Raw genomic sequence first — 12,323 nt, 5'->3', positions numbered from 1 at the left:
CACAATCTGGTTGTGGGTTTTCACCATACTGGGTTGGCGTTGTAGAGGTTGTGTAAAACAATGTGCTAGAGAATGGACGTAGCTCACATTTTTGCACATGATAAATTTTTTTGGGCTCTAAACGTCACCTTGAACTGATGCTGTAGATGTGGTGACTGGAAGGAAAGTCAAACTATGGATTCACAGTCTGTCATTCATTTGGCTCAGACACATAGAAAAAAACTAGTCACATGTTTGTAGCTTTTATTCCGTCCTGTTGAAGAAGTTTTGATCAGTTCTTTGTGTAGTTCAGAACTTCTCTCACCCAAAAAAAAAACTGGGCCACCAGTTTGTTTTATTCTAGCATTCTGATTAAAGAAACAACCAAGCAGTTTTTCTTTTTCTTTCTTTTTTTTTTGTGAATTTTCTCCTCTCAAACACAACTAAGCCAAAGTATGAGGTTTTTTTTTCACTTTTAATTTACAGAAATCTCACATCTTTATCTGCAGTAGTGCCGACTTCCTTAGTATGATCAGTTTATAAGCTATTTTACAACACTCAAAATTTATGTTATTAGAGAATCACGAGAGAAAATGCAGCGTTTTTCCGTAAGTCACCAGCTACAAGCAAAAGCTAAGATCCGGACACAAATACAGTGCTAAAAAGACTAACTAACGAAGAAAAAAAGAGAGTATTTTTCTACAGCTGTTTCCCATCTACACGTCCTCCTCGGGGGGGTGTGCCGAGCCGAACTAGGTGGGGTCATTAGTCTGTACTTCATGAACGTTTCTTTAATCACAAGGAGGCCTGATATAAACTGCTAAAATCTATTTTTTGAATAAATGTAGTCTCTAGAAATGTGAACTTTCTTTAATTATCTTTGAATTGGTTGCTGTAGATGTCGATAGGGCTTCAAATGGTTCAGGCATACTAGAGAGAAAAGAATGCTGAAATTATTTTATTATCAGTCTATATGAGCTAAACTACAAAAAACATAATGATATAATCTAGTCTTTTGCCACTGTTGCTTTTCAAGTCAGCTACTCTGTGTTGATTTTGTGCTGGAGAAAGAATGCCAAGCTCTGCACATGTTCGGTGTTTGCGGCCAAGTGTCCAGTCAGTGTGTGTAAGACTTGTTGAGATTGGCTTCCCTTGCATTGGCTAAATGTTCTGTTGCTCTTCTGTAAATTTGCCACAAAGCTGTATATTATTGTTGTGTTTGTTTCTTTCAAATTTGTGACTACTTTTCATCCTAGGTGCACAATTCTCTTTTCTTTTTTTTTTTCCTGAACTGTTAATATTGCTTCCATGTATTAATGAAAAGTTATTTATTGCAAAGATTAAACAGAGGTTTGTTCATTTATTAACATATGCAATAAATAGAGACACGCAGTCACCGAATATAAAGTGCACACACTTTCAGTCTTGCATACAGTGCAAACCAGATGGTTGCATGCACTGTACAAAACGGCACATTTTTAATTATCACTAATGTTCATTCAGACAAATATGTTCCTGTTTTAGTTCATGTAGGGTTACCGTTTTTTTTCTAGTAGCCAAATTATGTCATGTTCGCATGACGAGTCAGACAAAAATCTACGTATATTTATTTATTTTTTTTACCAATCCTTATTTTAACTCTTCAAATTCACATGCTGAATTTGAAGAGGAATCTCTAACAAGAATTCTAACATCGCCTTTGGATTATTAGCTTCTTTGGTTCTTTCATACAAGCATTCTACGTCAAAACATGTTCAGGTCTGCATGACCAAAGTAAAGGAGAGCAAGGTAGCAATCAGTAATGATCCTCAGGATATTTATTCTATTTTATTTTTATAAGACAAACTCAACAGGAGCTTTGGGTGGGGTAAAAAAAAAAAAGCCTCTTTCTCATTTCCAGGAGAAGGTGGCAGATTTTGAAGCAAAGTCAGAATATTAAACCTTATTATAAGTTTTGAATCTCTCAAGAAGGAGTGCTCAGTCTACTACCAGAATATGGAAGGATAATTGAAAAAACATAAACCTTAAGGAAATGTGCGACTCGCCTAAATTAACATGTAAGAATAGCTAAGAACCTATTATATAACTCGCAACTTCATATATCATCAAGTCTGGCCTTTAAGGGTAATTGGCAAGAAAACCTCAGTGTTGAATGAAAGCAAAGGCTGTCATATCATGTGGGAAAGTCACCAAACATGTGAAATAAGGTATTCTGGACAGATGGGATGTAAATTTTACTTAACTTACAAGAGTAACACTACAGTATATGTGAAGGAAAACAAGTCTCTCCTTGAAACAAAGAGGTGGTGGCGTCATGCTGTGGGAGTCATTTCTTCAACTGAAATAGCAAAATTACACAGAGCACAAAAAGAAGTAGATTGTGCTCTGTTTTGATTGGGCCTCTTACTGCAATGCTTAAAAAGTATCATTTTTGTACCTCTTTAATTAATTTCAGAATCAAGAGGAGGTTAGCGGTGGATCCCGATCCACTATAGTTAACCAACTGCTCATGGATCCTAGAAACTCAAGCAGAAAATTAAATAAGCATAAAGAGCTGGGGAGTTTTGTGATGTGTTTAATCATAGTGTATTAAATATCATTTCATCAACACAGGACAGCTTATTTGCTCAGGATCCTTCCATCTGTCTCTTGTGAAGTGGATGGCTCTGTACCAGGAATGGCTTCCCTTTGCAGGGAACGCACGCTCGGCTGTGATGACATACCCGCAATCACAGACATGCCAGGAAATCACAGAAGAAGTAAAAATGAAACAGTAACTGAGTGAAGATCAGTGATGTGCGCGCGCGTTTGTATCCGTTTCAAGATAAGCTGACGGCAAAGAGAAATCACACAATGTTCTCATCTGTGCAGTGACTCAGCGACCTTGATTTAGGCAGAGGAGTACACACATTGGGCACAGTTATCACCCACTGTGCGTGTGTGTGTGTGTGTGTGTGGTTACCAGAAGAGACTGGGAGGCTGAGTCTGTGGGACATATTATTCTGTGCTTATCTCAGTCAAGGTCACAGAGATTACAGAAATACACCATCTTTTCTTGTTTTAGCTTAGATACAAAATTGCTAATCTTGTTCGCACAAAGACTCCGATATGCTAAGACAGTCAATCTGAGTCACCGATCTGCAGCGGAAATCGGATCACGTCATCGCGAGACGCATTGCCGCTTATCTCAATGCGTAAAGAATTTTCCATGTGCAAACAAATTTCTATTACTATTTAAATCATGACGAGTGAGATAAAAAAAATTTTTTTTAAAAACCCATCACATCAGAAAACCGCAGATGAGAAAACTGCACTCTTAAAAAATGCTGAGTTCAGAAGAAACTAGTCTGCTAATAGAACCAGACCTGGTTTGATTTAACACAGGGTTGGGCTCTGGGCTTTAACTAGCGCATTGGGTTAGATTCTAAACACAAAAGAAATGTAAAACAAAACTAAATAAATGAAAAAGAAAAAAAGTGACTTCTAATGCTGAAACTACCAAAGAGTTAGTTGAAAAGAATGATTTTAAAATCCCCCATGGGAACAAGTCTTTGTGGGTTGAAATGATTTTTGAGTGTCTATTTATACATTTTGTACATCCAACTAAATTTCCGACCTCTTTCTTTATCTGGGCTTAGAACCTGCCAAAGTGGTCCAAAGACACGTTCTGGTAGAGTTAGTGTTTTGTGTTGTTTAGTATTCACTAGTCTGGTTTGTCTTTAAAAGAGACTGGAAGGAGCCTCCAATTTCAACAATTTAGGAACTTAGTTGTTCTGCTTTAGTGATGTAGTTCCATTCCAAAATCACATCCACTGGTGTAACAGTTTTAAGAAATAAACTAATTACTACAACTATTGTTTTTCAACACGCCTGCAAAACAGAAATAGCTGCTCGACACTAGGAAGTGTGGTTAAGAAATGTTTTAATGCCGCATGTGTTTATGTAAAACAAGTGTTTATTAAACCTAAAACAACAAAATTAGTAAAAAACAAAAAAAACAAAAAAAACATGTATATCTAAAATGTGACATTTAATTTTTGCTCTTTGTTGACTGTTAAAACAACAACAAAAATACATTTACTCTGTAAATTCCGATTCTTTTACAGAGATATAAACACTGCTTGGTAAACCTTCACGTCAGGGTCCATGTTCAGTTTAGCTAAACACAGTGATCAATCGTTTTAATCAAGTCCATCACTCAGGAGTTAGTAATACTGTCCAAAAAAATCCATGTACAGAAAAAAGAACAATTTAGCTTAAAAAAAATAACATAACCACACCCATATTTGATCAAAACAAAAATATTAAGTAGATTTAAAAGTGGCAAAGACCCTGATGAGATTCCATCATCAGGGTTCTCATTAAACAAGTCTTTGTATTATGAGATTGTACATTTATGTAACAGTGGGGTGAGTCCACACCACACCTCTTTGTGTGGAGGTTGGAAAATTGGCACTTTAGGACAAAAACAAGGATCAAACTGTAATTAAATGTTCTATCTCTGCGTTGTTTGCGTCTATATTCCTTCACATCGTACGGTAAAACATGGACGTCATAAATGTTTGCCTTTTGTGCAAATGTCTCTAGGTACAAGAATCCCCATGGGACCCAACGGTATCTCCAACCTTAGACGTGGGCACTTTTGGCATGATGGTTGGAGGAGGCTGCTGGCAGGTTGCCGCCTCCGTGTTTGGAGTAGTAATAGTGGTTGTTGTCCTGGTAGCTGCGTGGAGAGGAGGTGGAGGAGTCCGACGAGCACATGAGCATCACGCCACCCAGCAGGCAGAAAACGGTGCCCACCCATCCGGCGTAGAGGGAGAAGCCGAAAGACATGAGGCCGAGCTCTTGGTTGGCACCGATGGGGAACCAGATGGTTGGGACCAAAGCGCACAATGCTAAAGAGGCAGAGAGGAAAGGTCCTTGTTAGGCTTTCAAATGGTGCAGACGAATACACTCAAAGAGTGTATTCACTTGACAGCACAAAAAGAAACTAAAGGGCTGGGGGGCGTTGTAGTGACGCAGGGGTTAAGCACAACCCACGAGAGGAGGTCTTGGTCCTCGCAGGCTCGATTCCCGCCCAGGTGACCTTTGCCGTGTGTCTTCCTTTTCTCTCATTGTCCTACTTTCCTGCCCTAGCACTTTCAAAAAAAGGCCACTAGAGCCAAGAAAATCTTAAAGAAAAGGAGACTAAAGGGCTAAAATTGCTTAAGTGTATTCATTAATGTACCAAAACAAATATGTTGTTTTAAAAGGCCCATTTGTTTTTTTTGTTTATATATATATGAGCGCATACACACAAAAAGCTTGGTTATTCTATAACCCAAGAGCTTTGGTTTAGGATGTTGGGACAGAATAAGGGTAGTTTTAGACAAAAATTGGGTCAAAAAATGTTACACACTGGGTTCAGTTGGAGAAGAGTTTAGTACAAGCCTGATTCTTCACATATGTCCATATTGTGCTATAAAACTGTAAATTACAAGGTAAACTAGGAAATGGTGTGAAGGTAAGTCATGTTGTTTAATATTGCTGATGTGGTGGCAATCACTTATGTCTATTCTGGGGAACAACTTTTTACTTCAGGTAACCCTTTTAGCTGCTGAGTAGCTAACTCTTATTAAGTCTCACACTTTGACCAAAGAATTGGTCAAAAAGTCAGAATGGAGACAAGCTAAAAGTTTTGCAGTGTTATATACTGATGAAGAATTTAGCTAAAAATCATCAGTGGTTTTAATGGTTTTGTTCCATCAAACCCAAATATCATTTTTGGTCTATTTTCACTGATAGTACGTTCACTGTAACAACTTTTTGGCTTTGATAAAAAAGAAACAGAAAAACTGGCAAACATGAGGGACATATACTTTATGCGTAAACAGACATTTTCTTATAAGCCCTAATCTTTTCAGTTGAATTCAAAACTGTTACTTTTAAAAAGTTTAGATTTTTTTTTCTTTCCTTGATTTTACAGCTGTTGGGAAAATGGATTTGGAAGTCTGAAAGTCTAATTCACGCATGTCTATTTTTAACCCAATAGTTTTTAGAGTGCAGTCAGCACAAATAATCTTTATTCAAGGGCTGTATAGCTCCTAAAAATACTCCTGCTTTAGGAAATCTGAAAAGTATAGGAGGTAGTATGTGTTTACCACATTCCCAGCATGCTGCTTAACACTCCGTGAAGGTGTGGAAGGACCTGACACAGCGGGTAAAGTTATAAGAACAAAAATACATAGAAAATAAATCTTTAAACCACATTATACAAAAATCAAACATGTGTCTAGGTTGTATTTTTATGGAGGCGCTGTGGAGACATCAGTCAGGGGTTGGCAAGAGTTTTTTTGTGCGTGAAAATGTAGGCGTCGGAAAAGAAATGATTGGGAAACAGGTGCTAAAGTTGCTTTCCAGGGAAGCGGGGCGGTGGAAAAACGCTGGAGCAACAGACCCATATTTATAATCTCGGTAAAGTTGGCCCCCAGGGGAAATTTTCATGTGGCTCAGGACAAAAGCAGGGTGTGGATGAGAGTAGTTGGATTGTAGGAATGTCTTTTTTTTCTCGAGGTGCGATAGAGGAGAATTTATTTATTTATTTATTTTTTTACAAGCTCTCTACCCTCAACACTTTGTAACTATTTGAGCTCAGGTTCAAGCAGGTCAAAATGAGGAAGGTTCAGAGATATCCAACTCATCGTGCTTACGGTATTCATTGTGGCATTTTATTAACATTCACTGTATCTAAAGAAGTGAATAAAATAATAATGTCTCTCACCAACAACAACCATCAGCACTCCTCCCAGGATGGCCCGTTTGTTCTTGGCGCTCTGCGCGTCATTTCCAATGCTGATGCAAGGCATAGACATGAGAAGGAGAATCACCGCAGGGAGACCCAGGATCGACCCTAGGATCATTAGGGCTCGAGTGGTCTGGATGTAGGCTGTGGAACAAAATTCTTCTTTAATTTATACATTTTATTTTCTATTTATGCCAAGTTACTGGGCTTGTTATGAACAAAAATGACTCCATCTGCGTTAGCTGAAGTGAGAGTTTGAACGGCAGCTACCTGGCAGCTCCAGGATCTGTGTATAGGAGACACAGTGGTAGAGTGCTGTGGAGATGACACACTCCTCCCAGGGTCCCTTGGACTGCAGCTCGTCCAGCTTCTTACAGGTGGTCACGCCGTACTTACACATCGTCACCCAGTCATTGGTGGACGTGGAGATCACAATCCCCAGCCAGCCCAGGCTGCTCAGGAGAAAGCCGCACAGTTGGAGGCAAGAGTTTGCCATGGCACAAAGTTTGCGTCGAGAGCGCTAGTTCACAAAGTCACGAGTGGATTTAATAATTCTGTTACAATGTGGGTGTAGGTGGAAAAATTCTTATCAAGGGTTGGTAGTCCAATAAAAAGAAAAAAAAGATTAAATCCAGTTAAATATGTAAGCTTTTGCCTGGGGGGGCATCCACCAAATCAGGTCTGCTGCAAATGTCAAAAGAATAAAACTCCAGCAGTATTAGAAGGTATTTAAGGACTGCCTCAGTGAGAGAGAGAGAGAGAAAAAAAGAAAACGTCCTAAAAACTTTTATCCAATCAGAGGCTATGCATGAGAATAACTGTTTTTTTTATTTTTTTTTCACTTCTCTGAGACTGCACTGCCCCGTTCTTAAAATAAATCATGCATGCAGCCTTAGTGTGCTGGTAGCTACGCTGGGAGATGAGAATATTTAATAGGAAAGATGCTGCCATCTGCTGGTTGCAAAGTATTTCTGCAAGTGGTATACATATGCACAGTGGATTCAAAGGTCTACACGCTGTTATCGTGCTAAGATTCTAAAGTGTGAAAAAAGAAAAACTAAATAATTCAATTTCACTTAAATCACAAGTTTTGAGTTTTGCAACACAAATGAAAATAAACTAAAATCTTTTCAGATCAAAAATAAGTAAAGAAAGCAAAAGCAACAGTTGATTACACTCACGTACCTTGCCAAATCACCTTTAGATTTGATTTTAGTTTTATTATTGCACTCAGTCGTTTCAAGACCATTTGCTTCTCATGTCTTGTAGAAATGTGTTAGCAATATCTAGTCACTCTTAGGTGTTCAGAATCTGTGAGTTTCCTATGGTATCTTTTTTCCACATTCTTCTTCACATCATAAACTTTCAAGCAGCACATTTAGGTTTGGCTTTTGGCTTCTACTGTTCAAAAACTTTGACTTTTAGTTGGTCTAAATTATTTTTGCTCATCTTCAGGGTTACAAATTCAATGTTATTCCTTGAATATTAAACAACGTCTCAGTTTCTCTTCATATCTTCACTACAACGTCTCACAATTTTCCACAATCGTTTTCGGAGTATGCTTTGTAAACTTTAGCCAGGGTTGTGCATGTTTTATTGTAATGAAAGGCTTTTGTTAGCTCCACCATTGCAGAGAATAGGTTTGTCTGTTTTGCATCCCTAAATTGCTATTTAATGTCACTATTAATCCTGTTGGAGTTTATATCTCAGAACTAATTATTGAATGCTAGAAATCACAGCAGGGGGCGATAGAAGACAGCTGCAAAACATGAAGACTTATTTGTTTCCTCCCACTTGTCCCCGTTGGATGGAGTCAAGTCGTATTCCATCAGTCACATCGGGACACGGTAAAGCCGCAGCAGCATAACAATCAGTCTAAAATGTATATGGACTGAAAACATCTGAGGAGCTTCGGCCAACTCTTGGCCCAGAGGTCTCCAGCAGTGCTGGCTCAAATTGGGTTTGACTCTCTGCATCTGTTACTTTCAGGGTTATTTTGTGCTTCAGCATGAACGCCACGAATATTAGAAAGACTGCAGTCTCTTAATGTATGACTCTGTCTGCAACAATTTATTGCTCCTCTGGAATTTACTGGAAATACTTTTTTCACTTCCAGTGATGTATCTCCTACAGCTTTTTTTTTTTTTTTTTTTTTGCATTTTTTTTTTTTGCATTTTCAGACTAATGGCAGTACACCTCGTTAGTACATTAATATTTCTTGCTGCTGCTTCAAAGGGAAAAGCCTTTCACTGAAGATAATCAATTAAGGCTTTCAACCTGGTTCCACTGCAGGGGGAAATTGAGGTGGAGCCACTCAGTGTACCTTTATAATCTCTTAAAAGATATACAAGTAGTTCACTGTGTCCAGCAGTGGTGGAGCAGCAGACGACTTTTACTCAAGATTAGAAGGAGAGCTGCAGGCTCTTTGCAGAGTTTAGGCAATTACAGGTCTCCCTTAAGAAAAAAATAAGAAAAAAAGAAGTATAGAAGTTTCACTCTGATCAGCCCGCCAGCACCAACATGACCTCCAGCTGACCCTCAAGTAGGAATTGTGTCTTTTTGCAGCCATTGCAGGTGGTTGTTCTTTTACCATGGGTTAGGCTTGTAGCCGACACTTATTAGGAAAAAAAAGTTTAAAGGAAAAGATCAATCAGATAGAAAGACTCATAAGAGCACAAGTTTCAATAGAGTTTAAGTTTTTTTACTGACCTCGATGAAAGTTGACTCCCTTTTTATAGGGTCATTTTAGGTTATCAAAGTTATTATGTTTGCTAAATGATCGAGTAATGAGGCATTTTATCTCTTCCCAAAAGAGTTCAACGGAGCTTAGAACAAGGCTCGGTGATGATGAACATTGAATTTGTTAAGCTCAAAGCGCTTTGTTACTAATTTGATTTGGATTCTCATCCATCTGGACACATCTTTGCTCCAGCAGGTCTCTGGCCCAGAATGCATTTGCAAAGTAAAATCTGTCTTTTCTACATGTGTTTTAAGAACATTGTGGAAATGACTTCTTCCACTGTCTGTGTGGTGTGTGTGTGTGTGTGTGTGTGTGTGTATCAGCGTTGGTTAAGCTAGAGTTACTTGAAAAATACACATTTTAGGCACCACGACTGGCTGCCACCAGTGACTACAGGATTTCTCTGTGACCCTTTATTGGAAGGAGTGTGCACAAGACTGACATGACACAGTCATAAACATGACATACCACTTATTATGAACTTGAAGGAGTCTTTATGAATGTTACCCCTGTTCTCACACAGTGTCATTTGGTAAATAATGACACTATTAAAGCTTGCACTAAAAGTTGTATTAGAAGCCTACTCGGTGTACACACTGCATTATTTGGTCAATAATGAACCTTTTAATCCAAAGTTCTATTAAAATTTGCATTAAAAGTCCATTAAAAGGGTCATTATTTCCTGGATGACACTTCATGACAACAGTCATAAACATTCACGAGGACTCCTTCATGTTCATGCTATGTCATGTTTATGACAGTGTCATATCAGTCTTATGCACACCCCTTCAAGTAAAGTGCTACCTATTTCTCAGACAGGTATGAAAGAATCAAAGCAACACTCCATGTATGCTTTTGATGAAATTACATTATAACATGTAACTTAAAAAAGTCAATTTTACGTAGTCCTCTTTTAAATCCATTAATAAAGAACAAATTAAAGTCCTGCTTAGATTTGACAGTTTATATCACTGTGAAATCATAATAATAACAACAATTATAATAGTCAATATTAGACTTTTCTGTACTAAAAGCAAAAACAAACTATTGATTATCTTAACTTGTCAAATTTTTTTATCACCATTGCTTGTGTGTGTGCAGCACTTTGTTAAACTTCTGTTATTTTATTGTATTTTATGAAGAAAGAAGTCTTATAGAGTGAAAATGTTTGAGTTGTTACAACTAAATGCTTACAGTGGCAGTTTTGTTTTGTTTTGTAATAACAAAGACCCATTTCAATTGTGCGTTATTTCTCCATTTTTCGTGGTTGTCAAAATTAATGGTGGACAGTCTTAAAACGAGTCTTATCGATTTAAGAATTATTCCCTCATTATATGAGTCATAGTGTCCTGGAAGAAAGCACATCTGCCTTGCCCTTTTTAAAAAAAAAAAAAAAAAGTAATTCTTCAAAAAATAAAAAATAAAAAAAAAGAACAAAGACGTCACAAATTAGTTTAAAAAATGTCATCACGAAAACTACACACTCGTGGGTGCGTGTGCATGAGGAAATAAGAGCGTGATCAGCAAAGTCAGAAAGAAGAAATCCGAGCATGAGCAAAAGATATCCTTCTGTGACTCCCAGAAGCGGTCTCTCATCTGACATGTACGAGGAGCGAGGCAGGAGGATGGGAATAATATGATAATGAGGTGAGGATTGCTACGACAATGCTGACACTGAGGGATGATGGGACGGATCCCTCTGCTTCTGGGAGAAATAAAAAAAGAAAAAAAAGAAAAAGAAAGTTGAAGCATGTGTAGTGTGCGAGTGAGAAATCAGGGTAGGAAGAAGTGAAGGCAGGGCACAGTTATTCCTCTTTCACCCCTAATGCTGTCAGACCTGCCTGACAGTCAGGTGGAAGAAATGAAGAGCAATGATTGGCTCCTCTTCATGACAAACCACGAGCAGCGGTTCAAGCTCAGAAGGGGCCGCGAAGTTGAGAAAAAATGAGTTCCGGATGACGAGGTGAAGAGGAGCACCAGGGGAATGATGCAGGAGAGAGTGAAGCGTTTTGGGGCCGGCCCACTGTGATTGAGTGACAGCCATACTGGATGAGTCATCCCGGCCCGTGCTGATGGCTATTTTTCAAATAGTTGTCAGGGCGCATTCTATGATTAACAGGAGCTGAAGCCAAGCAGCGTCGATCAGTCTGAGCCACGAATGAACGACGTGCCTCAGAATGATAAGGTTTCAATCACATCTCAGCAGCTGATTCTCTAAGGAGGAGAAATGGAAACATTTAACAAAATAATTCTGAAATGCGCAGGACTTTTCTGGTCGGCGAGACTGTCTAGGACAAAGTGGTAAGCTGCATTTTTAAAAAGTCCCATGTTTAAGGAAACCTATTTAAATTCTTCCCAAAGTTGCGCGCCCAGACATACAGTACCAGCCGTCTTTGTAAAAGTTGGAAACTCAGAATCTCATTGGGATGTTCTGCAGCAGCTGTCTCCGTTGAGCTTTTGTGGGTCTGGCAATTGTGGCATAACTCATAATCCACTTGATTCTCCTTAGGTTCTGTTACAATTCTCTACAGAGTTTATTTTCTGACCTTTTATCCTGTGCCATAAAGATTTACTAAATGTTTTATGCAAATATTAAATTACGTTCTTTGCATTAGTGTTCACACTTTTTCACATTGTGACGTGCCACAACGTCAAACATTTTTTTGGCCCGTTCGTCTTCTTCGCAAAATGCCTCAAAATCAACCAGATGGCATAAAGATCATCTGTGAAAGTAAATTTTCAAGACCTGCCCCAGATTGCGAACTGCACTTAGGTCTGAACTTTTGCTGAACCATTCCAACACAGTAGTATGCTTTGGTCCAC

At 38.5% G+C, this 12,323-nt stretch overlaps 1 protein-coding gene across 1 annotated transcript; it reads right to left on the bottom strand.

Moving 5' to 3' along the window:
* Positions 1-2,538: 2,538 nt before the first annotated feature.
* cldn11a (claudin 11a) lies at positions 2,539-7,510 on the bottom strand. The gene is made up of 3 exons (XM_044143852.1): positions 7,031-7,510; positions 6,740-6,904; positions 2,539-4,874 (listed from the first exon to the last, which is right to left on the bottom strand). Exons 1-3 carry the CDS (start codon positions 7,254-7,256, stop codon positions 4,606-4,608), a joined length of 660 nt encoding a protein of 219 aa, XP_043999787.1. The 5' UTR covers positions 7,257-7,510; the 3' UTR covers positions 2,539-4,605.
* Positions 7,511-12,323: the final 4,813 nt, after the last annotated feature.

The sequence above is a fragment of the Gambusia affinis genome, linkage group LG16 (assembly GCF_019740435.1).
Source record: "Gambusia affinis linkage group LG16, SWU_Gaff_1.0, whole genome shotgun sequence".
NCBI classification, from domain to species: Eukaryota; Metazoa; Chordata; class Actinopteri; order Cyprinodontiformes; family Poeciliidae; genus Gambusia; species Gambusia affinis.
This window is presented reverse-complemented; position numbering and strand designations above follow the sequence as displayed.